The 26,126-nt window shown below is 50.4% G+C and overlaps 1 protein-coding gene across 3 annotated transcripts in view; it reads right to left on the reverse strand.

Moving 5' to 3' along the window:
- Positions 1-445: 445 nt before the first annotated feature.
- Tmem108 (transmembrane protein 108) overlaps positions 446-26,126 on the reverse strand; it is a 306,840-nt gene continuing 281,159 nt past the window's right edge. For 2 of the 3 annotated variants that reach the window (XM_076868412.2, XM_076868411.2), the window contains exons 4-6: positions 15,685-17,100; positions 6,085-6,239; positions 446-678 (exon numbers count right to left, since the gene is read on the reverse strand). In XM_076868412.2, coding sequence (XP_076724527.1) covers positions 556-678; positions 6,085-6,239; positions 15,685-17,100 — 1,694 coding nt within the window. In that variant the 3' untranslated portion in view covers positions 446-555. Of the gene's footprint in view, positions 679-6,084; positions 6,240-15,684; positions 17,101-23,866; positions 23,928-26,126 lie in introns of those variants that run through there. The other variant, XM_076868410.2, reaches the window with a different exon arrangement.

A 26,126-nucleotide genomic window follows, 5' to 3' on the forward strand; every position in this document is an offset into this window, starting at 1 on the left:
CACCGCGAGTCCCCAGGGTTCCTGTCCTCCAGGGTGAAGACATTTTCGCTTTTCCTGCTTTGGTTTGAGTATGCTGTACCTCGTGCTCCTCCTGGGTGGCCCAGTCCCCTTCACGCATCAGCATATGAGGAGGGAGGAGACAGGTCTCGAATCTAAGGAACCAGAGCTTTAGGAATCGGGCAACAGACAATGCCCTTGGCCACTTTAGCATTCTGCTTGTCCAGGAGGTTGGTCTCTTCCCTCACCTGCCCGGGCTCCTGCGACTCCCCGAGGGCTCAGAGACAGTTATCAAGAGAAGCAACTGATGCCACTGCTTTGCTTAGAAATACCTTTATTTTATAAAGCCACGGGTCATTCTGTAAAGTTTTTTTTTTTTTTTTTTTCTGATTTTAAACCACACTTATAAAAAAGATGTTGACAATTCTTAGGAAAAAAAGCTGAAAATGTTTCTCATTAAGTCAGGGTTACACAAAGGTTATATTTATAATATATATATTTGTATATTTATAATTTAGAGATGAAAAATAGGGAACGGCAGAGTGAAGGCTGCTGCAGCTAGATCTCGGACACTTGATCGTTTCCCACGAACAGTGTTTCTTGACAGAAGGGGTTCACGAGGACCATCCCCGTGTCTCGATAGTCGCCGTTGGCTGGGGACCGCGGCTCTGAGAGCTGGTCCTGGGGAGAGAGAGGGAGGAGATGCTGTGAGCTGGGGAAGGTGTTCTCAAACAAACGCACACAGAGGAACATTTATTTCAGGATCGCTTGGTATGCGTTTGTCACCTCTACTGCCAAGGCGGGGGCGCAGAGTGCTCTCTGCTGTTCTTTCAGATTTTTTTCTAACGACTTCCAAAAAAGGCTTCCTGCTTCCTGAGTTACCCCTACCCTAAGGTTGCCAGAGATGGTACTGCTTTCCTTGACAAAGTCTGAGAGGGGGCTCACCGTGCAGGACACGTATCGTGTGTATGGTTTGCTTCCTTCCAGGGCCAACATTGGTTCACTTGGACCTCAGACTCTACTTTTGTCTTTCTCATAGATCTCTGGGAGACGTCTCTGCTCTTCCTTCCTGAACGCACCTACGTTCACTCATTTCTTTCCTCTCCTGTCACCCATCAGAGTCTTTGATGTCCAATTTCTCCTCCTCCACCTGACCCTCCTAGAGCCTGTTCAGGATTATTGCCCTGTTTCTTGTAGCACTAGAAGCTGAGCTTATAGCTAGAAGCTGAGCTCAGGGAACCCGAATCTCTGTGCGATTGCATAATAGATGGTCAGGGAAAATGCTCAAGCCCTGTCTGCTCAACCCCAGGAGCAGAAAAGCCTAGCAATAGGCAATCCACTGCTCAGAAGGCAATCTGATTGCATTGGCAGGGAAGGGCCAGGAAGGACTGCCACACCTGTGGGTTGCTAAAGGGCTGTTCTCAGATTCAGGTGCAGATATTAATCCATTTTGTCCCATTGTCCCAGATTTGGAAGACCTATAAACAGTAAAATCGAGGCAATGAATATACCACTTACGGTAACTTTGAGATAATTATTATGTTCACAGAATTGACAGCTTGGGACTTAATGGTTTCATTTGGAAAAAAGGAAGAAAGAAAAGCCATAGCTTATTCCAACACTAAACAAGTGAAATCTAAGACCCTCTGAGCCATTTCAGGGCAAATGAACTCAACTCAAGAGCAGACTTAAGGTATAATGGCTCAGGCCAGATCTGCCCACAAATGACTTTTTTTTTTAAGAAGCCACAATTAATTCTCTGTAGTTTATTTTTAAACAAAACATTGATGCTTTTGGAGGAGGGCTGATTGCTTCATGGATCACAAGGAGAGAAGAAACTCCACTGTTGATAAAATATCTTTTCAGGAGACAAGAAGATCCTTCCCAGGTGGGACTTTGCTGAGAAGGGTGGCCCTGGGTCACCTTGCAGTGAAGGACAACAGGGCGGCACCTCAGAGGGGACAGAAATCCCTTTTGTCCACCTTGCTGTTGGGTTGAGGGGGTTTGGAGGTTGAAATGTGGTCCATTGGTTTACAGTTCTTCCAAAGTAAGGATGTGCCCTGGGTGAACCATATCATACGTGTCACTGCATAGAAAGAAGGTTATTTAGTAAACAACCAAGACAGGAAAGGAGAAAAAGAAAGGAGGAGGAGGAGGAGGAGGAGGAGGAGGAGGAGGAGGAGGAGGAGCCAGAAGGAGGAGGAGGAGGAGGAGGAGAAAGAGGAGGAGGAGGATGAAGAAGAGGAGGAAGAGGAGGAGGAAAAAGAAGAGAGAATAAAAAAGTTACCAGGGAACCCCTGGCTGTCACCATCTTGCCTGTCTAATTCTGGATTTGCTTGGCTGCTTCCATGGACATGGATGGGGAGCAGGGAGTAGAGAAACCTGCTTAGGCAAAGCATTTGGTGGTTCTAAAGCTGGTGGCTAAAAGGCAGGAGGTGGGTGATCTGAGAGTGTGCAGCATGGTGGAATTTGCTCCAGGACATCTGGCATGGTCTGCAGCCCACGCATGTCCCCAGCTCTCTCTGTCCAGGCTCAGGGCTGCCCTCCTCTGCCCTCAGACAGCATGAGCTCAGATAATTGGAACAAATGGCAATATTTCTCTAAATAAAGCAGAAGAAGGTGAGTAGAGTGCCGGGAGGCGAACAGCACTAAAATCTGCTCTGAAGCCAAGCCGAGCTTTTAGCTGGGGCTTGGGTGGCGCCCTCCTGTTCTGGAGACCACGAGCAGCTGGGATGGCCCTTTCCACCAGAGCCTTTGGCTTGTGTTGGACGGTGGCCCTGGTGCTCCAGGCTGGAATAATGCCTGACCATGGAGCTCTGCAAGCAGGGACTTTACTGCGGTGAGCTCTGGAGCACTGTCCTTTGGCTTTGGTTTTCATTTACAGATATGCAAAAAGCATATGTGAGATTGGGAGTTCAGGGGCTCACAGCCCATACTCAAAATGGGGCCAGTTAGGGAGTTTTTTTTGCCAAGTTTGAATTTTTTTCAGCTACTCTAATACAAAATGTGCTCTGTCTCCACTCCAAGTTTATTCCTCCATGAAGCTGGCCTTCTGTTTGCCCTTTGTTTAATTGATTATTATTTTTTATTAAGCGACTACTATGTGTTAGGGTAAACAGCAGTGAACGGAATTCATGGTTCCTTCATTTCATATGATTTACCAGAGGGCTGCCTTGGGTCAGGTTGGGAATGGAGCAGTGAACACAAGGAATAAGGCCCCTGCCCTCAGGCAGTTTATATTACAGCAGGGAATGGGCCAAAACCAGGGCAAAAGAGGGATATGGATGTGACATTAGGGGGTTCTTATCAGTTCAGAATAGTGAGGGCAAGATTCTCCCAGGAGATGACCTTTGAACAGAGACCAGAAGGAAGTGAGAGATGGAGACATGCAGGAGAAAAGCATTTCAGACAGGTGCCAGGGCAAACCTTTAGGGTAGCGGGCTTCCTGGGTAGGGGGAAGAGCAAAAAGACCAGTGCAAACCCAGCTGCTTGGGAGGCCGAGGCAGGAGGATGGCAAGTTCAAGGCCAGCCTGGGCAACTTAATCGGGAAAATTTTAAAAAAAGGAGGTGTGGTGCTGGGGATGTAGCTCAGTGGTACAGCACCTGCGGGTCCAATCCCAGCACCACTAAGTGGCTTGGGGGTGTGTGGGGTGACATGGTGGTGGGCAGGGCCAGCTTCTGGAAGGGTCTGTATGGAAGGAGGAGCCTGAATTTTATCTAATGTGTGAAGAGGAGCCTGAGAGTCGGGAGCCTTGGCTGACACGGGGTCTGGCTGGTGGGCGGCTGTCTGTCCTCAAAGATTGCAGGCAGCCAGATGGCAATGGGGAGCCCCGATTTCAGAGCTGGCTGCAGCCATTATGAGGTGGGGTGAGGCTGGGCTGGGCCCTGCTGAAGGAAGGATCAGCAGGACTTCCCAGACTGGGGCAGCAGAGGCAAAACCCTCTGCTGTGGCATCTATGTAACAAAAAAACCATGAGTTTTGAGTTTGGGGGTGGGAGAGAGGAATCAAGAGTTCTGACCTGGGCAGGTGGAGTTTGAGACAATTATTAGACGTGTGTGTGTGTGTGTGTGTGTGTGTGTGTGTGGCAGGTGGCCGGGCATTTGGATCTGACGTTCAGGAAAGATGTCAAGGCAAGAGAGAAATTTGGAGTCAATGGAGTGGCAATAGCAATGGCTTTTCAATTGTGGAACTAAGTAGAAAAAGAGGAGCCAAGGCAGGACTGAGCCTGGGCTCCAGTGACAAAAGGCCAGGGAAAGACAGGGACTCAGTGACAAACTGGGAAGGGAGCTGCCGGGAGTAGGGGAGAGCTGGAGAGGGACATGCAGTGGTGGTGCATGCCTGTAATCCCAGTAGTTCAGGAGGCTGAGGCAGGAGGATCGTGAGTTCAAAGCCAGCTTTTCAGCAACTTAGCAAGCCCCTAAGCAACTCAATGAGACCCTGTCTCTAAATAAAATACAAAATAGGGCTGGGGATGTGGCTCAGTGGTTGAGTTCAACTGGGCCCAATCCCTGGTACTAAATAAATAAATAAGGAGGGGATGGCTGACTGGTAATGCTGCTGGTAGATCTGGTAAGAAGGGGGCTTAGAACTGACCACTGGGGTTAGCAGTGTGGAAGCCATTGGCTATTCCAGTGTAAGCAGGATCAGACCAGGAGCCACGTGATCACAACTCCAGTGAATGCTAAAATGCTAAAATGCACAAGCACAGTGAGCCGAGGCCCTAGGGTTAGAAGGCCAAAGTCAGCCTGGCAGGTCAGGGAAGGCCACATGCAGATGGGACCCTGAATGATGGCAGAGGTCACTGAGGGGAACAAGGGGAGGGACAGGAGACACTGCAGGAGAGGGAATGGCCCATGCACAGGTCACTTGGTACCATGAGGGATCCCGTGTGGCTGGAGCTCAGCAGGTGAGGGGGAGAGCAGCGCCAGAACGTTGGCAGGAAGCAGGTCGACTTTGTAAAAGACTTTGAACTTTAGCTAAAGGGCAATGGGAAGCGGCAGAAGGGTCTTGAGCATGGAGCTCTGTGGCCACACTGACATTTGTAATGGTCTGCCAGGGAAGTGGGGGGGGTGTGCCTCCCAAAGAGCTCCTCTCACCGGCCTGCCTGTTCAGAAGTCCGCCATCTTTCTCTTGGCCTGTCTCCACCGCGCCCTAGTTGAACCTCTTATTTCTGCTTGGTTTTTTCCGTCTATCTTCCCATCCATTCATCCATCTACCAAACCACCCTTCTTTTCCTTCCTCATTCATTCTCTGACCACACTTGGAATGCCTTCTCCAGGCAACAGCATAATTCTCCTAACCCTGGCTCAACCAGCCCTGGAGACCTCCAATGACCCTTTGCTGCCCCAAAGTAACGTCCACAATCCATGATACCCCATCCAGGATCATGCCTCATCTGGCCCCTTCATCCCTCTTTCTTGCTCCCCACTGCTGTTCCTCCTGCTTCAGGGGGAATGAAAAGAGTGTGGACTCTGATCACAGAGTCAAGGCCAGGTTTTCTCACTGACCAGCCAGCAGCCGCGGGCCAGCTCTCCCAGTGACTTCTCCCTCTCCAGTGCCTTCTCCTTGCCTTGATGTACTACATCCCCACCAGATCCCTTCCTGGACTTAGGCTTCTTCTTTTCCATGATGCCTGCTTGAAATCCAGATGTCCTTCCCAGCACCTCCCCTGGGCAGGCTTCCCTTCCCTGTAGCTCTTTGTCTGTAACCGGTCCTTGTGTCCCCTAGTCTGTTTCTGAGGGGATGCTGGGGTTCATCTCCCAGCCACATCTCAGACTTTGAGCCCCTGAGAAGAAGCTGTCATCTCCATAGTGCCCCCAAAGTGCCTGCCACCAAACAGGTTCTCAATCAGTATTTGTTATTATTCCCGGAAACCAGGAGTGCTCAGAACACTGCTCCTCCAATGTGCAGAAGGCACCTGGGAAATCTTGTTAAAATGCAGATCCTGGTTCAGCAGGGCAGGGGTGGGCATGGCGGCTGCTGCCCGAGCATAGAGCACTGGGATGGGCGGGGGTTCTGTGGCTCTCTCTGAGGGGCCGTGCTGTTCCCTGTACTCCTGGGGGACCTCGAGGTGTGGGTCTCCTTACCTCGGAGGTCTCCAGGGACTGAATCTCCCTGGGCAGCTCCACGGCGTGCCTGTTAAAGTAGTCCATGGTGATGGCGTTGTTCCAGTAGCTCAGGTTGTTCTCGGGGTTGGCTGTCTTCTTCTTCCTCCTCATGCAGCACACAGTCAGCAAGACGGCTGTGGAGAGAGTGCAAGTCAGAGAGGGAGGTGACAAGGACAAGGACGGAGGCAGTGGTCCTGGTGATGAATGCCCGTCTCCAGGCAGGGCTTGCAAAGGCCAGACATCCTTCCTTCCTCTCTTCCTTTGTCCTTCCAACCAGTATCTACGAATATTGAGTGCCTATCTTGTGCCAGAAAAATTATTGGGGAGGTAGGTGCCGCAGTCTGGCTGGGCACAAATCACGAGCCACTCAAACAGGAACAAACTTTATTTCCAAACTCCACCAGCACACTCCCCGGGAACTCTCCCGAACGCCACCCACGCGCGGCTCCTCCAGGAACACACCACACACCAACCGGAACTCCCTCTCCGGGCACTTCCCCAACCAATGGGAACTCTCCAGGAATCCCTGTGAGAACTCCAAAGTAGCAGGCTGAGGCGGACAGCAGGGGTCTAATATACAATTGAATCAATCCAGCATCATCTTAATGGCTCGCCTCTCAACTATTACTTCTGGCAAAATGCCAGGGGCCATTCCAACTGGCTGTGGCTCTCAGCAGGTAGGGGTAGAAGAAAAGGACCCCTGACTTTCCTGAGCATCTATTGCAACACAAGAATGGAGGGATGCAGAGTGGTTAGACAATAATCACAGACAAAATGAATAAATAAGGCAAATTCAGGGAGTCATAACCATTCAATGAAGATAACAGGGTAAACTGAGAGAGAGGATGAGGGGAGTTGGGGGAGAGGCTGATTTAGAATCACTATGATGGGCTGCCCCTGGAGGTAACCTTAGAGCAGGGAGCCAATTCTATTGTGGGATGGGACAGTATGTTCTAGGAGGGTGAACAGCATGTGCAAAGGGGCTGAGGTAGGGACAAGCTAATTGTGCAGGAGAACAGGAAGAGCAGCAGTGGAGTGGAGTGTGGGTGTGGAGCAGGAGGTGAGGTCAGAGCAGTGTTTAGAGGCTGCCCCAAGGGGCTGAGGGCCCGGGGACTTGCATGAAGCTTGCTGATATCTATGGTTACCGCAGGTCTATAGTTTTAGTTGGCCAAGAAAGGTCTTTCCCTTGCTCATCTGGTGGGAAGGCTCCCCAGAGCTTGGCTGCAAAGAAGGGTGGAAGCACCCTGAGTTGCACCTGTGGACTGACGGGAGCATTTTCAGCTGGAGCGGAAGTATGGCAGATAGGGGAGCAGGGCACAGTAAACTTTACAAAATAAGCCCTTGACTTCTATAGAGGATCTGGAGGGCAGAGGCTCACAGGAAAATCCCTGATAGAACAGCTTTTCTGGCACTATCATGAGAAAAATCAGCAACCAAAAAAACCTGCTAAAATCTATGCAAGAATTATGTTCTGGGCACATTAGAAATATGACTTCATTGCTGGGTGTGGTGGCACACACCTGTAATCTGAGACTTGGGAGGCTGAGGCAGGAGGTTGCAAGTTCGAGCCTAGCCTAACCAATCTGGGACCCTGTCGGAAAATAAAATATGAAAAGGGCTGGGGATGTGCCATAGTAATAAAGTGCTGGGTTCCATTCTCCGTCCTGCCCGCCCCCAGTTTTCTTTTTCATTTAATTCTCCATTTAACCCTTGAGGTCAGTACTACCAGGCTTGCTGATTTTATAGATAGGAAAACAGACTTGGAGAGGAAAAGTGATATGCCCAAGAGCAAACCCACACACCTGGACTCCAAAGCCCATGCCCTTAAACATCCATGGTTCTGCTCTGGGCAGGTGCAGAGGCTCAACTTGTGCAGGTGGCCTGATCAGGGCTCAGTGGCCTGACTGCATGCACCCACCGTGACATGTGTGCTAGGACTCCCAGGCCCCAGGAGGAAGGCACGTGTCTGGATTTTGTGGATGAACCAGGTATGGACAGAGTGGCTTGGGCATGCTGGCAGGGAAGGCTTCTGAGGTCATTGAGTGGGGTGGCCTATCCTGATTCACACAGTGGGATGGCAGTGCAAGAGGGTGACAGAAGTCCTCATGGGGAGAAGCCAGTAAGTGAGGACTGAGTGCATCCTACCCCAGGTTCTCTACCAGTAGAATCTCTGGGTGTGGCACCAGGGGTGCATGCACCCAACCCCTGGTGGTGCCAATCACTTCTGTGTGAGACAACAGGCAATAAATTGCAATAAGCAATAAATTGAATAATCTTTAACCGGGGCAGGTTGCGCTGCCAGAGGCCAGCACCAGGGGGCAGCAGAGCACCGGTTCCATCCACAGCAGCCCGAGAGTCTGGCCAGAACTCTGTGGGTGGCGTCAGTGCACCAGGCAGCTGCAAAAGCTGGCATCCATGCAGGCTGAGACCTCAGAGCCAGACCCAGAGCCCCAGGGGGTGACTGGGTATTCTGTAGTTTTCTTTCCAGCTGCCAGCCTTGCTGGCATCTCAACCTGAAAGGCCTCTGAACAAGGTCAAGAGATAGGGTGAGTTTCCCTTTCCTTGAATCTGCTAGGAACTGTCTTTTTAAAATTGCTTCTCATCCCTCCAGGTTCCTTTTTAAAAGGCTCTAAAACATAAGGGAGATTTCTGAATGGGCTAAAGGGATTCTAGAGATTAGCTGGCATCCAATTGTTCAGAGTTTTGTGGATCTCCTTCTTGCCCTCCTTTGCCTCAAAAGTCCTTTCTTTTAAATAGTTAAAGGAGAAAACAGGGTGCAGAAAGGATCCGCCTGGAAACCTGCTCCTTCAGGCCACCTTCTCATTCTGCAGGTGAAACGCCACAGCCCGAAGCCCAGCTGACTTGCCACCGGCCACAGGTCTGTGAGTGGCTGGGTTGGGACAGCACTTCAAGTCCCCTCTCTTATTTTCTGATGCGATTCTTCTTCATGGCCAGTACCTGTCAGCCGGCTCCTGGACCTGGGATGGTGAAATACTGGGGGAATTCAAACTGGTGAAATAGAAGCCATGAAGAGAGGGATGTGGGCAAAGAGCCACTCCCTCAGCTCCCGCTCCGTTCTGGTGGAGGGTTGTCAGGAAGGTTTCCTCTGTTGGGACAAACAGAGCCACTCTTCAACTGTAGGGCACCTCCCATCATGTCACGCAGACCCCAAACACAGGCTGGCAGGGGAGGAAAGGTGCCCGTGAGCTAGATTTGTATAGTCTGTGCAGCCCTTTAAGGGAGAAGGGTATCTGCGCCTCCCGTGTGGTCTCAGCTGTCCCCTAGTCAATATGGCAGGAGGGATGTAGATTTAGAATCTAGATGATAGCTGATCACTCGCATGACCTGAGTAAATTAGTCCTTCTCGGCCTCAGCCTCCTCTGGGAAGATTAGCTGCAACCAGGCACTTGGCATTGTTCTTGGGCACAGTAGGTGGGTAACCCAACCTGTCCCTTCTTCCATCCTACATTCTTACTCTATGGAAACCCGGAGAGGTGAGCTTGCCCATGACTGTGCTGCCAACCTGGGCTGGCAGTGGGCAGAATCCTGGTCTGCTGGCCCCTCGTCCAGTGCTGTGTCTAACAGCCCACGTTGCCCCTGGATCAGAAGAAAGCCAGGGGCAGGGATCCTACCCTGCAGGGAGGGCTGATGCCGTTGCAGGATAACCTAGGACAGGGACAGGGTGCTCTCTTCCATGCTTCTCCCCGTCACATGGTGTTAGGGTGCCTGGCTGGTTATGTTTCTCTCAGGGAGCTTCAGGGCTTCTCCCCATTTCATCTTTTTAATGGAAGCCAGCCTCACTACAGAGAGAGCAGGCTTGGAGGCAGAGAGGCCTGGGCTCAAGTCACAGCTCGGCCACATATTACACCTGGTAGGCCACTGCATCTCTCTGACCAACATGGACTTCACGGGATTGTAAGCACAATGCCTGACCCACTATGGCTGCTTCATTAACACGAGCTCTTTTCTTGTTCTCCTAGCAGCCTGCAACAAGAAAGATCCAGAAAGAAAAGCTGGGCTGCATGCCTATTGGGGTGCTCGAGGCCCAAGCTCCACCTGGGGCTTAGAACCTTCATCATTTCAGTGGTCTGAAATTTCACCTAAGAGATAAGTACAACTCAGATTGTGGAGTGTGTAATGTTTTCCCAGCACCTGAGCACTTTACACGCCAGTTTAAGCCCTCACAGGAACCACCTGGTAAAGGTACTGGTGCTCATCCCATTTATCGAAGAGGTAATTAAAGGTCATGGGAGTTAACGAGATGGATCATGATCACCCAGTTAATTAAAGCAACTCGAACACAGGTCTCGGTGACCTTCAAGTTGATGCCTGCCGTCCTGTGTCATCCTGAACACTGGGGGACACCTGCACTGGGTATGGAGAGTGCTATGCCAGCTTCACAGGTGCATCCAAACTCAGGTTGCCAGCCACTCCCTCCCCCACTTAGTTGAACATCTTCAATTGTCTGTGTCACAAGAGGCAATGGCCATCAAGGCCAGCAGCCATGAACGAGGCCCGATTCCTCGAGTTTTCAAACAGGGCTGACATTTAAGCAGACTCTCTTGGCTTCCCATGAACGTCAACGGGGAACCATCCACGGCTTCTCAGATGTGGCAGGAGAAGAGGAGGTCACGGATTTTAAGGCATAGCCCTAGATATTATGTTCAAATTTCTGGGAGGGGGGAAATGCTTTCAGATGAAGGGATCTGCCATGGGCTAAGAGATGGAAATGAAGCCCCACAGGTCCCCAGGGAGCCGACCTTTCTTAGCACCTGCTGAATGGCTCTCTGCCTGGCCCGTTTGGGCACACACTGTAAATCCTAATAGCAACGAGATGGATAACGAATGTGACTCAATCGCTGCCATTTGTGAGCACCCTCTCTGTGGCGGACCCTCACCTAAGTCCTTGCACGTATCATCTCTGCTGTTCTCTGTGGCGGACCCTCACCTAAGTCCTTGCACGTATCATCTCTGCTGTTTTACAAGTCTTCAAGGCGGGTGTTGCAGACATGGAAATGTCTGCGTCCCACAGCCGGTGAGTGGCAAGAGCTGGGCTGACATGCAAGCGTGTTTGATTCCATGATCCAGATCTATCTAGCGCAGCAGGGTTAGCCATGCAGGGTTCAAATTAGGGAAGTTGGAGAGAACAGGAAGTTGTGATATATTTCAGGCTGGGCCCCTCAATTTACAGATGAGAAAACAGACCAGCGAGTAGAAGAACCCAGTAGTGTCATTGTGAAGATCAAGCAGGACTGTGGACTGTCATTTCCATCCTTTGGGGATTGAGTGAGGAGCCTGCAGGGAGACCTTAGGGTGTGGGATGAGGCCAGAGGCCTGGGGAAGCCAGGTTGTGGGGCTTAGTGTCTGGCTCCCCAGCCTGGCAGGTGGGAATATGCCTAGAGAAGCCCAGCAGGGGGCGCTAGCTGGGAAGCACTGAGAAGAGCTGTCAGAAGGAGTGCATGACACTGTTGTGGCAGGGTGAATTTCCCTGGATAACCCTACCTTGCCCTAGGCTTTCCCCTCTTCCCCCTTCTTCCATTGGTCCATAAACTCTTAGGAGAAAAGCCTCCCATCCACCCTTCCTTCTAATCCCAACATCTTCTATTCTTTTCATTGCTAGGAGTCATCCTGACCCAGGATGTCTTATAGAATTACAAAATGACTGAAGGCCTATGAGTGACCCAGGGACCTATATTCTCAGAGCAGGCTGCATGAACAACCAACATGGCTACCCATCACTGGATGCAACGATAGGTTATCTCAGGATGCTGCCTAATGCTCCAGAGTCTGGAGGGAATCAGACTGCCCCGGAGCAAGGTGCACATGAACTCTCAGGTGTCCAGGGTTGCTGGGAGGCTCAACTCTGTCTGCCAGGCTCAGCTTGGCAGATGAGCAGCACCTGCCAGGGGCCTCCCTGTCTGATCCCATCCTCCACTGCTAACAGCAGGGCTGGGAGAAAATATTCTGGAGGATGGATGTGACACACGTACACAGGCAAGAGAGCCTGGTAGGGCCTCTGGACTGACGTTCCTGTGAAAACCCAGACCGCTGACTGGTGGGTGAGGGCCACAATTCATGCCAGGCCAGAGGCTTCTAGCAGGAGGCTGTAGGTACCATGCATCCTGATGGTGGCAGCAGAGACCAGCTCAGGAGCCACATGGCTCCCCTGCTGTGGCTGGCGGTGGCTTGGATCCAATCAATTTCAGTTCTTAGCACTTCTGAAACCCTGTTGGCTGCGAGTGTCTGGCAGGACCCAGCCCTGGCACAAATATACTCTTCCAGTCATTGGGTGGGGCAAGTGATCTGGAAGGGCAGGTGAACGGTGGGTGCCCTTCTTGGGACAAGCAGGGGAGGTTTTGCTAACCCTCCCTGCTGCTTCTACCAGAAGCAGAGAAATCACGCACCCCCTGACCAGGGCCAGAGCTGATGCTGGTCTGAATGGCCAGAGGGAGAAAGTCTACCCTTGAACCTAGCCCACACAGCCTGGAATACCTGGTGGGAACATCGTCCAAACAGATGAGGACATTTCCAGAGACAGCCTGGGGTTTAGAGGCTCATAATTTTTTTTTTTTTTTTTTTTTTTTTTTTTTTGATCTTAGTTTCTCTCTCACAGGGGCCTTCACAGAGTTAACGATGGTCCCATAGGAGTCGGGACCATGAACAAGGACACAGAGCTGATATGAAGGCAGCCAGGGTCAGGCAGAAGTGAGGGGCCTTCAGTATGGAGATGGGCTTTGTCATTCCCAAGGGGCTACCAGAGTCTGCTTGGAACAGCATTCATAATTCACTTTAGAAAATAAGATGTTCTACCCCCAGCACCTGAAGTCTCCTTTCAGAACATCAGGAGTATCCTCCAGGTACAGTCCTGGGCTGTGTCCTTGCTCCTGTCTCTGCTGACATTTGGATCCATGGTGTAGACAGCCTCTAGGATTTTCAGCTTTGCAGCAGGATCTGATCTAATTTTGAACTCACACCTCCCAGAAGCACAGGGGGGAGAAGTAGGAGTCATTTTAGAACAGCAAAACCCAGGTGGGTGTGGTCTGCGGGGGCTTCGGGTCTACCCTGCCCTCTCCAGCCCAGGCAAAGGACAGCCAGGGGGTTACTGGGTGCTGAGAGTTGGGGAGAGTTGCACATCTGTGGTTCCTGAGTGCTTGGCACAGTGCCTGGCATACAGTGGGTACTTGCAAAACACTGCACCGAATCAGACAAATGGATTTTACACACCACCTCGGGGCTGACTGACTGCAAGATGGGGACTCTGGGCAAATTACTTGACCTAGCAACTTAATTCCCATCTATAAAGGGTGGATGATGACCACAGTCCACCCTGGTACCTCGTTTCCGTTTTTGTTTTATTTTCTCTGACTAGTTTGTTTTAAAGAAGGAATGATTAAGAAAACATATGGGGAACTCACTTTGTAAACTAGAGTGTCCAAGACACATGTAAAGGGTGGAAAAGTAAAAAGCTGTCTCTTGTGTGGTTCCTTCTCAAACACGACCATTAATAATTTTATTGGGGCAGGAGGTTCATGAATTCAAAGCCAGCCTCAGCAACTTAGCAAGACTCTAAGCAACTCAGTGAGATCCTGTTTTTTTTTTATTAATAAAATGTATCTATATAGAAAAGGGCTGGGGATGTGGCTCAGTGCTAAAGTGCAACTAGGTTCAATCCCTGGTACAAAAAAAAAAAAAAAAATTGGCCAAGAGTGCTACATTGTCTCATTATCATTCTTCCATTTTAGAAGTAGGCAATCACAGTTTATAAATTATGTGTTTCCATGAGAGATGATACAGCTGCTTTTATTAAGAATGAAATATGCAACTTGCAAATATTTTCACTTTTCCTGATTAGGGTCCTAGAGCAGCAGCAGGCTGCCTGCAAACACGGAAAGTTTGTGTGCTTAATGAGCAGGCAGAAGTGGTGCCTGGGAAGAATCTAGATTCCAGATTAGAAAATATCTAGGGGGAGTCTAATGCCAAGCGGAAATCGCAGCTCTTGTTAAAGGTACGGACCGCTTGCACTAATCCATGGCATGAGAGAAGCTGGGGTGTCCTGGGTTCACAGCCTGCGCTGGAGGAGGCCTCTGCCTTGTGGGAAGCCTGTTGAGATCAAGGTGAGCCCATGGCATGACCTCAAGTCAGTACAACCAACAGGGCTGATGCCAGCGCAGGTTGACTGTGGCCAAAGCGTCCAGCATTAGCTTCTTCCGTCATGGCTGGGCATGTGTGAAAAACTGTGTTCCTTTCTAGGTAAACAGGAATAAAGTGGTGGCCATACCGAGGGGACAGATGGGGGGACAGGACCAGGGCAAGGCAGCCCTATGAAGGAGACTTGAAGGTCAAGGATGAGCAGATTGGACAAAGAACGCTGCCCTTGAGAGCCATTCCATTGCTCCCGGATTGTTAGATGGACTGTTTTGTGTGGTTTCAGAAGGCACAGCTTGGGGTCATGGGGTAAAAATTATAAGGGGGCGAACTTCAGGCCCCCAGGAGAGCGGGAGAAATCCTGAAGCGTCCAAGAAGAAGAGGCTGTCCAGGGAGTGAGGAGTATGGTGGGAGCTCTCATCCCTAGAAGGGTCCAGGGGGTGGCTGGATGGCAACCAGGTGGGGTGGGGTGGGGCTGAGGCCAGTGAAGATTCTTGCCAGGTTACCAGAGAAACTGAGAATAGAAGACCAACCACCCGGAGAAGACGAAGGAAGCCCTAAGGTTCTGAGAGACCACAGCACACTCTTTATGGAGACATTGGGGAAAATGTCCCCCGACTCCTCACTCACACAGGGACAGGCAGCAGTAAGGAGATGCTGGTGGACCTCACGAGAGCAAAATGGAAGGATGAGGTCCACCCTGCACCCAGCTCATACCACCCAAGAACAAATAAAGAGGGCTGGGGGTGGAGAGGAGCTAAATGCACATAACCACATAACTCTCAAGCCTTCCTTTAGCTGCAAGAGCCATGTTCCCCCCCCCCACCCCAAGGCCAATGGAACTCCCCACTGCATAGAAACATTACCTCCTCTTCTCTCTCCAGAGAAGGGAGTGAGGAGGAAAGGAATGAAAAGACAAGAAGGAATGCGGAGGAGGAGAGGTCAGTGAGGACTTGGCTGGCTGGAGGCTGTTTCTTTGGGAGGCTCAGCTTTCACCCACCGTCTTCATGCCATGTTACTGCAGGGTCTGGCAGGCTGCCCTGGAGGAAGGGCAGTGTCATGGCAGGAGCACTGGCTGGAAGGTGCTCTGAGGTCCCATCCCAGCCCTGCCTTTGACTCTTGGAACCTGGGTAAGCTTTTTTTTTTTTTCTTAAAAAATACATGGTTGGATTAGATTGTCTGTAAGGTCCTCCCCAGCTCTTGGGAGCTATGGCTTTATGACCCATGGACATTTGAGCCATGGCCTGGCGGGGCCCAGAACCAGGGACAGGGAGAAGCCGTGATTCTTGACCTGCTCCCTGGTTTCCTGGGACTCGGGGAGCCTTGCAGCCCACTTGGTGGGGGTGGGAGAACTCTAGAACGAAGGATGAGTACTGTTGGCATGGTGGGCGGAGAGGGAGGAGGGAGGGAAGTGGGGAGAAGCGAGGCACTTACAGCAGGAGGAGATGGGTACGCTGATGGCCAGGATCACCCAGACGATGTCCATCTTGCTCAGGCAGATGGTGGTTCTGTGCTGGGGCTTGTCTCCTTCAGCCACGTGGGAGATGTTCCCTGCTGTTCCGGGCTTCCAGGTCCCGGCGGGGACCAGGCGGTTGAGGAAGTTTCCTGTGGCTGTGGACACCACTGTGGAGAGAGGACTGGGCACCCTGTCGGTCACGGTGGGGGAGGCCGCAGCCTCCTCCTGGTCGGCTGGAGAAACAGTGTTTTCTGAGGCCCCGGGGGGACGGGCTGGGGCCTGTGGGGTTGTGGATGCTCCCTGAGGAATCCCCTGGGAAGGGGCTGAGCCACTGGCATCAAAGGCAGCCTGGGTGGACCCCGGGGCAGCTGTGAAGACCCCAGAGCTGCCCGACGGAGGTCTGTTGGTGCCAGGGGTGACAGTAAGCCAAGAGTCACTGTGGCTGGGGCTGTCCTGCACGTCACCACGGGGGCGTTGAGAAGGCACTGGGGCAGGTTGTGGACGGGCAGGGGCACCTGAGGCGGCTGTGGCGGCCACCGGCTCCCCTCCTGGGCTGGTGAAGGTGGGGACACCCCCCTGGTCTGCTCTGCTAAGGCCTGGCTTGTCCTCTGCAGGCACCGCAGGGGTAGTGGGGGGTGCCCACGAGGTACTTCCGGATGCTGTGGTCACAGCCACTGTCTGGGGCGGTGGCGAAGAGGAGTTCCCCCAGGGTGGGGTCCTGGGGGAAAGGGCCAAGGGTTCGGGGTCCACAGACCCTGTGAAGTTGCCCTTGTAGATCTGAAATATCTTCCCCAGGGGTCGCTTCGGCCCCAGGTGCGTGGAGCTCTGATTGCGTCCTCGGTGGCCTTCTTTCCTCCCAGAGTAGCCGCCGCCGCCGCCGGGAGCAGGTGGGACAGGGCGCGATGAACCCCCAGCCCCCTTTCGGGAAGAGCCGGGGGGCCTGGGGGCCCTGCGGGTGGTAGCCCGGGGGACCGCTGCGGTGGGCCGGCTGGTGACTCCTGTTGGCTTTGTCAGCAGGATGGTGGGGGCGGCCTCCCCCGGGGGGCGGCCCTCTGAATGCGAGGGTGCGGTTGCCATAGGAACTGGAGGGGAACCTGTGAGCAGGGGCCTTTCAGGGTGGGGGGTGGTTGCTGTCGCCAGGACGGTGGGAACAGTGTTTGTAGGAGGGTGCCCATCTGGATGGGCTGTCGTTGCCGTGGTAGCTGGGGCCTGTGAGGAGAGTCCATCCGGATGGGGGTTCAGCGCCGTGGAGGAGGGTCTAGTAGGGCTGTGGGATGCTGTCACCATGGTGCCTGGGGGACTGCCTGAGGGGAGGACCTGGAGAGATTCCCTGGGAGATGGTTCCTGGACAGCAAGTACCAGTGCTTCGGTCAGTGCCAAGGTCAGGAGGAAGCCTGGAGAGGGAAACAGAGAGAAGAGGTGAGGTCCCCAAGGAGCCGTCTATAGAGGCGCCCTCTTTACCCACGACCTTAGAAAGTTCTGGGATTGCAGGGGGATGCGTCAGGAGCATGTCTGCGGCTCACACTGATGCACGACACTCAGTGGGACCCAGAACCATAGGTGCAGCTGGACACGTCTATGACGTAGGTGCCACCAGCACCGGCTAGGAAGAGACGCCAGCACCAGGAGACCCAGAGCCAGTGGAACTGGCTGGACCGTCCTTTCTCAAATGTCTTAGGCCACGGCCTAGCTTCTCTGTATAGGGCAAGAGCCTCAGAGGCTGTGGCTTCCACGGTACCTCGTCTTCTACAGCTAAAGAGTGAGCAAGGCCAGCTTGGCCACAGGGAAGCATGAGCCACCCAGAACTGCATGAGGAAGGCCGGCTGGGCAGAGTGAACCAGCTCCTCTTCCCTTCTCTGAACTGGACAAAGGTACGAATGTCAAGCCTCTGCTCACCAAGACCGAATCACCAAACAATTAAGGAGGGGCTACCCGGAGGACCCCAAATGGAGCAGGGCAGCACCTGGCCCTGGATGACCTTGCATAAATCTACAGACAATCCTAAAATAAGGCAGAGGTGTCTCAGTGTCAAAGGGGAGGGCAAGGAAAGGGCATCCAGATCAGACACCCATAAAGCACTTGATACAGAGTTTGGAATAGAAAACGCACTCTATACAAGCCAGCTGGCATTGTAGTTTTTGTTATTAGTAACAGCTCTTCCGATGGCACCTAAGTGGCTGAACTCTGAAAAATCTCCTGGGTGGTACCCAGTCTGTTTGAGTAGGAGAAGCCTTTTTGAACATTTAAAAAAAAAATTTCATGATAGTCAATGTGTGTACTTTTTAGTTCATTGAAAAGATGCAAAAGATAAAAACCTATACATTTAAAAACATTTCTAAATATGCATGGTCTTATTAATCTTAGCAGCATGAGTCAGTCTTTAAAAATAATATCTCATATACACCGTCGGATCCTTCAGATCACAGACTGCCAGGCGGACTGTGCCCGCAGGTGGGTTAGGAAGAGCTGGTATTTCCTGCTGAGGAGCGGCGGACAGTTCCTAGGTCCTGATTCTGACCTGCTCACTCCCCTTTGTTCATATGAATACACTTCTTTGCCATTCCAGACTTTCCTTTGGCCCCTGGACTAACTTTGTCAGAGCTCTTGTCCAGATTCCAGCAGGACATATGGTCAAAGCAGGGACACCTACTGGGATTCACACACTGGCTGGGAGGGCCAGCAGCTGCTGACAGGGGCAGGGACCCAAAGCCCTGTGATCACCTTAGGTACGTGTGTAGACCCCTGTGCCTCTCACCTGAACTTCTAAGTGAGAGGTGAAGGGTTAAGGAACTTGGGGTTGAGTGAAGGTTACCATGCCCATCATCCCTAGGACCAATGGTCTGCCCTAAGCAGCCTATTCTTTTAGGCATTCATTCATGACTTCAATCATACATCAACAGAGCACCTGGCTTATTTTGGTCAGTCCTAAAAATGTGCTTGATTTAATCCTCACAACCACTTTGCACAGTGGGAAACTGAGGCTTGAAGAGATCATATCAGAAGTATGTGAAACCAGTATGCTAAATGTATGCTTTTCCTGGTCAACTGCCCCCATTAATGCAGGAAGAGGAAGAGGATCTGAAATTGCATCCACAAAAGAAACAATGTGTTGCTATGGTTGTTGGCTCTGGGTTATTTCAGCTCCCCTTCACCGCACCCCACACACCTTGCACCTTAGCACCAAAGGAACAGTCTTGAGGCTGATGGGCAATCGCCAATGTTTCATAGAATATTCCCTTAAAAGCCCCCAGGTTGTCTCATGAGTGACTTGGTCCAATATAAATGTTGTTAAGAGCTGAATTGTGTTCCCCACCCTGAATTTATATATGGAAGTTCTAACCCTCAAAGTATCTCAGAATGTGACTGTATTTGGAGATAATTAAGTTAAAATGAGGCCAATAGGGCAACTTTAATCTGGTTCAACTGGTGTTCTTCTAAGACGAAGAGATTAGAACCCACAGAGTGACACCAGGGGCTTTGTCCGCAGAGGGATGAAATTGTGAGGTCAAAGCAGAAAGTGGGTAGGTGGTAGGAAAGAGGCCTCAGGAACCCAACCCTGCTGCCATCTTCATTTTGGACTTCCTGCCTCCAGAACCCATAAAGAGAGAATGGTCTGTGGTATTTTGTTATAGCAGCCTAGCCAACTAATACAAACTAATACAAGCATTTGTCTGAAAAGGGAGAGACAGAAACAGGGGCTTGTGTGCAGGTAGTTTATATTGGAGGTGATGTGAGGTCAGCCGTCAGGGTCTGAGATGAGTGAAATAGGGAAAAACCATCGGGGGCAGCTCTGAGATGGTGGGGTGGGCAACTCAAACTCACTGGGTATGTCTGAGGAGCTGGGTATGCTGAACCCCACATTGCCTGCTTGGAGAATACTCACTCACCTAGGGGCTGTCCTCTGCACTAGCCTGCACTAGCCGAGTGGGCCTCCACTGCACTCCCTGGACCTCATGAGGCCGAGTCAGGGAAGCCTTGGGTCTAGGGTCTGACAGATTTTGCCTGTACTCAACTGCTGGGGCTGCAGCAGCTGGAGTTAAAACATAAGGCTCCTGAGGATTGCTGGGGTGAAGCCCCAGATGTGCCTGATACAATTACAACCCAGAGACTAAGGACATAGTGGTCTTTGGCAGAGTCGAGGGTGGCACAGAGGTTTGGGAAAGATACCAACTGGCCCCACGGACAGGATTGCTGTGAAAGAATAGCCACTCTGGCCTCCAGGAGAATTTTTTTTTCAGCACTCCAGAGGCAGAGGGGTTATAAGGCCTAGTCTTCAAAATACTCGGGGAGAGAAATTGCCCTGACTTCCCCACTGTGAGCTCAGAGCCTCCCAGCAGGAAGCCCAAGGAACTTGCTGGAACTTACTCTGTAAGTCTCTTGGCCCTTGCTGCTGCTGTTTGTCTGCATCCCTGGAAGTTATAAGTCCTCTCTAGGAGGACTGTAAAATGACCTCTCAGCCACTTCTTTAATCTTTTTTTTTTTCTTCTTCTTTCAGTACTGGGGATTGAACGTAGGGGTGCTTAACCACTGAGCAACACCTCCAGTTCTTTTAAATTTTTTATTTGAGACAGGGTCTGACTCAGTTGCTTAGGGCCTCACGAAGTTGCAGAGCCTGGCCTGAAACTTGTCATCCTCCTGCCTCAGCCTTTGGAGTTGCTGGGATTACGGGTGTGAGCCGCTGCGTGAGATTAGAGTGAATCCTTGATATAAGGAACAGGTACGGCCATCATAGGCTTTTACCTGGAGGATAACATCACAATGAAGGGCCCTGAAGTTCACCTAATGCAATCCCTTCATTGCACACTGGGAGACACTGGCGGAGGGGACTTGTTGGAGAACACACAGCTGGCTGGGGAGACCACCAGGACCACGGGACCATGGGACCACGGCCATGATTTCAAAGCAACTTTTCAATTGTATCATAAAATCACTGGCCCAACACGCCCCTCCACCAACACTGCCACCTTCATTATGGAAATCAGACAGGAGTTCACCTCTCCTCCTTGGCACGAAATGTTAGCAACTGAATGCGATGCACACTGTCACAATAAACGTGCAAGGCCTTCAACCTGGGCTCCCCTAACACATGCAAATTTTCATTCAAGACCCTTTGTGCTGGCCTACAAACTCCCCTCCCCACAATCTGGGGCTACTGCTGTTTTGCATATCATTTGCATCGATTTGCATAATGGACTCTGGAGGCTCTAATTCCAAATATCTAAGAGAGACTAAAACGAAAATCTAGCTTGACATGCTTAAAATGTGGAACCAATTTTTAAAACGTGTCAGAATAAGGGTAGGTGTTGGGGATGGAAGTCCACAGATTGACAGATGCCCAGATGTCACAGGAAGACTTCTTTCTTCCTAGAATTCCACTGTATACGTGATCTCAGGAGCCAAGGGAAGGAAAGGGACTCCTTCTGGTGTGTTTATTTGGTTGGCTGCCTGTACTCCATAGTGGGCATGACATTTGCATCTGGCAAAGGCAATTGGTAAAGAAAAAAATGTCTACTATTGTTTAATACACTGAGCAATTCCTATGTGCCACGGACTACTCAAAGGTAACCTGCATGGACATACTTAATCCTCTAGCAACCTGATGAGGTAGGTACTATTACTAGCTCCCTGTTACAATTGAGAGAAAGAAGCCGGATGGGTAGAGGAATCCATTCATGGTCACACAGCTGGGGAATGGCAAGCTGGGATTCGAACCTGGGAAGTGTAGCCCCGGAGTCTACACTATCAACCACTTCACTTACTAAGCCTGCTCTGCTGTTCCACCCCTCTGCCCCCTCAGGATGCTCTGCACAGTCAAAAGTAATGATCTACAATCTTTGGTCATTATTTTCCCCTGCTGGTTTCTTCTCTCTTACCTATTTCCTTCTATCTTGATTCCAGGGCTTCATTTGACACATTTGATATTCTTTTAAATAATTTCATTAATTAGCTTTATTGTGCATGTATGGGGGGGTGGGGTGGGGAAGCTTGTATCAGGACAATAAAAGCATTAGAAACCCTTGCTTTTTAATTTTCTCCTCTTTCCCAATCCTGACATCTCATGCATGCCTTTGTTTGGGAGAAGAAAAATTACATACATAAATTAAATTTTTCTTAAAATTGCTTTTACACACAGACACACACCATATTTGATCCATGGATAATTCATAAAAATAGAAAATCTATCTCATTTCCTTGCAATTTTAAATATCTTCTTGTGAGTAGATCCTCCTTTCACATGAAACTAAGTTTCTACTGCAAGATCTTTTTGGCTATTTTTTTTTTTTCCCTTTGGGTACCAGGGATTGAACTCAGGGGCTCTCCACCACTGAGACACACCCCCCATCCCTATTTTGTGTTTTATTTAGAGAAAGGGTCTCACTGAGTTGCTTTAGTGCCTCACTGTTACTGAGGTCGGCTTTGAACTTGTGATCCTCCTGCCTCAGCCTCCCATGCTGCCTAGGATTGCAGGTGTGTGCCACCACATCCAGCTTGGCCGTTGCCTTTTGAAACCCTTGTGGCAGAGAATCACAGGAGTTGGAATCATTCAATTTCAGTAAGCAAGGCAGCAGCTTAGCCATGCTGAATATTTGGTATGGTGTTTTAAAGTCACGCTTGCAAGTTCTCAGAAATTCTTCCACCAAGGCTGGGGGGTAGGGTGGGGGAGAAGCAGGGGGTGGCGGTATCTATTTTTCCTCCCTTAGTGCCTAGGTGGGTCTTTCTGACTGTCTTGAACAGAGTGAGGCGGAGGTGACATCACATGCTTACCATGGCTCGGGCAGAAGAGGTTACAGCTTCTGCATTTCTCTTGGGGAGTTTGAACTCCCATGTGAGAAGTCAAGAGGCCTCAAGGAGTAGACCCTGAGGCACATGGCAGGAACACCTGAGAAGCCCCCACTGTCCCCAGTCCCACCCAGGCACCAGGCATGACAGTAAAGAAACCTACAAGATGAGCCTGGCTCCTGGACAGCCATCACACAAGCCACCCCAGTGAGAACCTGCCTCCCTGAGCTCAGTCAGCCCTAAGATTCCTGAACAAATAAGTTATTTTGTGACTGCTTTAAGCCTCTTATGGGCATTTTTGTTTTTATTGGAACATGCTGGCTGCAATGGTTGGAATGTGTCCCCCAAAGATCGTGAGTTGTTAACTTCAAGGTGGGGAGGTGGGGCCGGTGGGAGGTGTTTGGGTCAACGGGGCACCACCCTCATGAATGGATTCATGTCATTTTGGAGGGAGAAGGTTCATTACAGCAGAAGACGGCCATTTTTAAAGAGATGAACTGGGTCCCCTTTGATCTCTTCTGCCATGGGATAACCCAGCACCAGACCCTTATCAGATGCCAGTCCCTCCATCTTGGAGTTCCTAGTCTCTGAAACCGTGAGGAAATAAATTACCCAGTCTCTGACATTTTTGTTACAGCAGCACGAAAGAACCTAAGACACTTGGGACTTTAGCTTCTGCATGTGATGTTTGGATAACACAAGGAAGGAGTGTCCACAGCACACCAAGTCTGGCCATCAGGGAAGCCGTTGTCTACATGGGCAGTAATATGAAACCTTGCCAGGAAATGACCTTTTCTAATTTCAAGCCTATCACCTTTTATTTGGAAGGGATGTTCGCTCTCTTGGTATCATCCTACCGATGAGAAGGTGAAGGCCCAAGAAAGTGAAATGACTTATCCTGGGCACAGAGCCACATGGGGTGAGGGCTGGGAGGGACCGTGGCCAATTCACTGCTGGCCAAGTCCACTATGTTCCATAGTCAGAGTTTCTCCATTCCCTGTGGTTCCAGGATTCCTGGGTGCTCTGACCTCTGAACTCCAATGATTTCTTTTATCTTCAAGATTAAGTATAAACTCCTAGATCTTTGGAGCCTGGTTTTCCTTACTCAGAAATAAATATGCAGCCTTGACTCAGGGTGAGCTGAGTGACTGCTCTCAACAGGCATAAGCCATGCCTGTGACCTGTGACCTTGGTGCTTTTTTTTTTTTTTTTTTAAATGGAACCAAGAAGTTTTGATAACCAATCTTTGCGGCTGCCTTTTCTATAGGGCCACATTTCAAAAGTTCCCTCCCATCAAGTCCTGCTAGGGAGATGCCTCCAACCACAGGGCGGAAGGGCAGAAGGTTCTGCTCGGTACTTAGAGCTAACTGGGGGCATCACCTGGTGGGTTCCAGAAATGTCCGGAGATCACTGGTTCAACAGCTGGACTGATGAGGTCCATGACTCCACTGGGAACTGTTTCCCAGAGCACAATCTCTAGAACACATGCAAGAAAACCATGTGAGACGGGCCCCTGGGCCCCAGACACACCCGTGGCCTCTGGTCAACATGAATCCATCCTGTGCTGCAGCTTTGAGTGGCTGACAGGTCATAGTGTGCCAACAAAAACACGTACATGCACACACGTGTGTCCACACTTGCATGCTCTTCCTTTCATTTCCCTGTGCATGCATATTCTCTCTCTCTCTCTCTCTCTCTCTCTCTCTCTCACACACACACACACACACACACACACACACACACACCTCTTTTTCCTGTGAGCAAAAAACAGGTGAGCATGACACATCTGCAGCCTGAGTCCCCCCATCATCTCCAAGTTAACTCATTGCTAAGTCTAAGGCCAAAGGGCCACCATGTGGCAGTTTTTTGAGATTTAAAACCGGGCTTTTCTGATCCTGGCTGCCCCAGATGAGGAACCCAACCTAATTCTATCCTAAGATCGGGAGCCATCTTGTCACAAAGTTAATTCCAAACTCACCCATGTCTGGCTCTCCTTGACCAGATAACAACCCTCCCTAAAACTTCATCGGGACCTCATAAATTCTGATGTTGGAATCTCGATTTACTCCCTACCTTGAAATGTTAAGCCACGTAGCTCATGAACCTGCTATCTGCCTTTGTATTACGCTTGCCAGAACCCCGTTATAAGTTCCCAAGACACCCCACTTTGTGCTATAAAACCTTTCTCCTGGAGAGCTGGGAGGATGTTCTCTAGCCCGGCTTTGGGTGAGACAGTCGCTGGCCAGCTCTCTCTGTGTACACAATATAAGCTTGCTTTCATTTGATTTAAAATTGGAACCAGTGGTCTTTTCTTTGTGTCGTGGTTCAACACAGAGATGCTGGGGACTGAGAGATACATATTTTTTTCTTTGGGGTACTGGGATTGAACTCAGAAGTTTTCTACTACTGAGAACTTCCTTTTTATTTATTTTTAATTTGAGACAGGGGCTCACTAAGTTGCAGAGGTTGGCCTTGAACTTGTGATTCTCCTGTCTCAGCCTCCTGAGTAGCTGGAATTGCAGGCTATTTCTGAACATTCCACTACCATGCCTGGCCATAGACTGACAAATTTTTGATCTAAGAAAATGTCCTACATGAGCAGAAGAGTTATTGCTAAAGATAACAATAATAACAACTGTTACGGTTTGGATGTGAGGTGTCCCCCAAAAGCTCATGTGTGAGACAATGCAAGTAGGTTCAGATGAGAAAACACTGGGTTTTGAAAGAGTCTTAACCCAATCAGTGAATTAATCCCCCGACAGGGACTAATTGAGTTATAACTGAAGTGATGGGGTGTGGCTGGAGGAGGTGGGAATTGGGGGGTGCCTATGGGATATATATTTGTAACTGGTGAGTGGTGACCTCTCTCTCTGCTTCCTGATCATCATGTGAACTGCTTCCTCCACCACACTCTCTGCCACCATGTCCTGACTCACGGAGAGCCCTGAGGATCTAACTCGGGACATCACCTAGTGGGTTCCAGCCTTCTATGGACTAAGACCTCTGAAACTGTGAGCCCTCAAATAAACATGTCCTCCTGTAAAATTGTTCTGGTTAGATCTTTTAGTCACAGCAGTGGAAAAGCTGACTACAACAACAAGATTGTTATTATTGATGAGAACAATTATTATCATTGAGCATCACAATTTAAAATAAACTTTTCCTAAGTACAGGCACACAAATGAGGCAACGATGCTGCCTTTTCTCTTCGGCTTCCTGAAGTCTTGATCTTTTGATTCAACCTGGGACAAACATTTTCCTAGATTATTCTTGGAAGGGTTCCCAGGCCTCAAAGACTTTGTTAGGAATCCCTTCTGGGTGCTTGTGACCTCTAAGCTCACCTGTACCTTTGCATCTCACTCAATGGAAATGACCACGGTCTGGTCTGTCTGCCCACCCCGTGTGAACTCTGTTGAAGCTTCCAGGACTGGGACTGTCTCAGGTTCAATGTCACGTTTCCATGTCTCGCCCAGCACCTGAGCTATAACAGGTATTTGCTGAAAAAGAAGAAAACTCTTCAAGTCGCTCATCAGTGGTGGTGCTTAAAAATGACCATCACTGCACATCTCAACCTACTCTTTCTTTCTAAATGTGACGTTGGATGAAGAGATGTCACCTGACTTGCAGGGCCAGGCCATAA

The sequence above is a fragment of the Callospermophilus lateralis genome, chromosome 10 (assembly GCF_048772815.1).
Source record: "Callospermophilus lateralis isolate mCalLat2 chromosome 10, mCalLat2.hap1, whole genome shotgun sequence".
NCBI lineage: Eukaryota > Metazoa > Chordata > Mammalia > Rodentia > Sciuridae > Callospermophilus > Callospermophilus lateralis.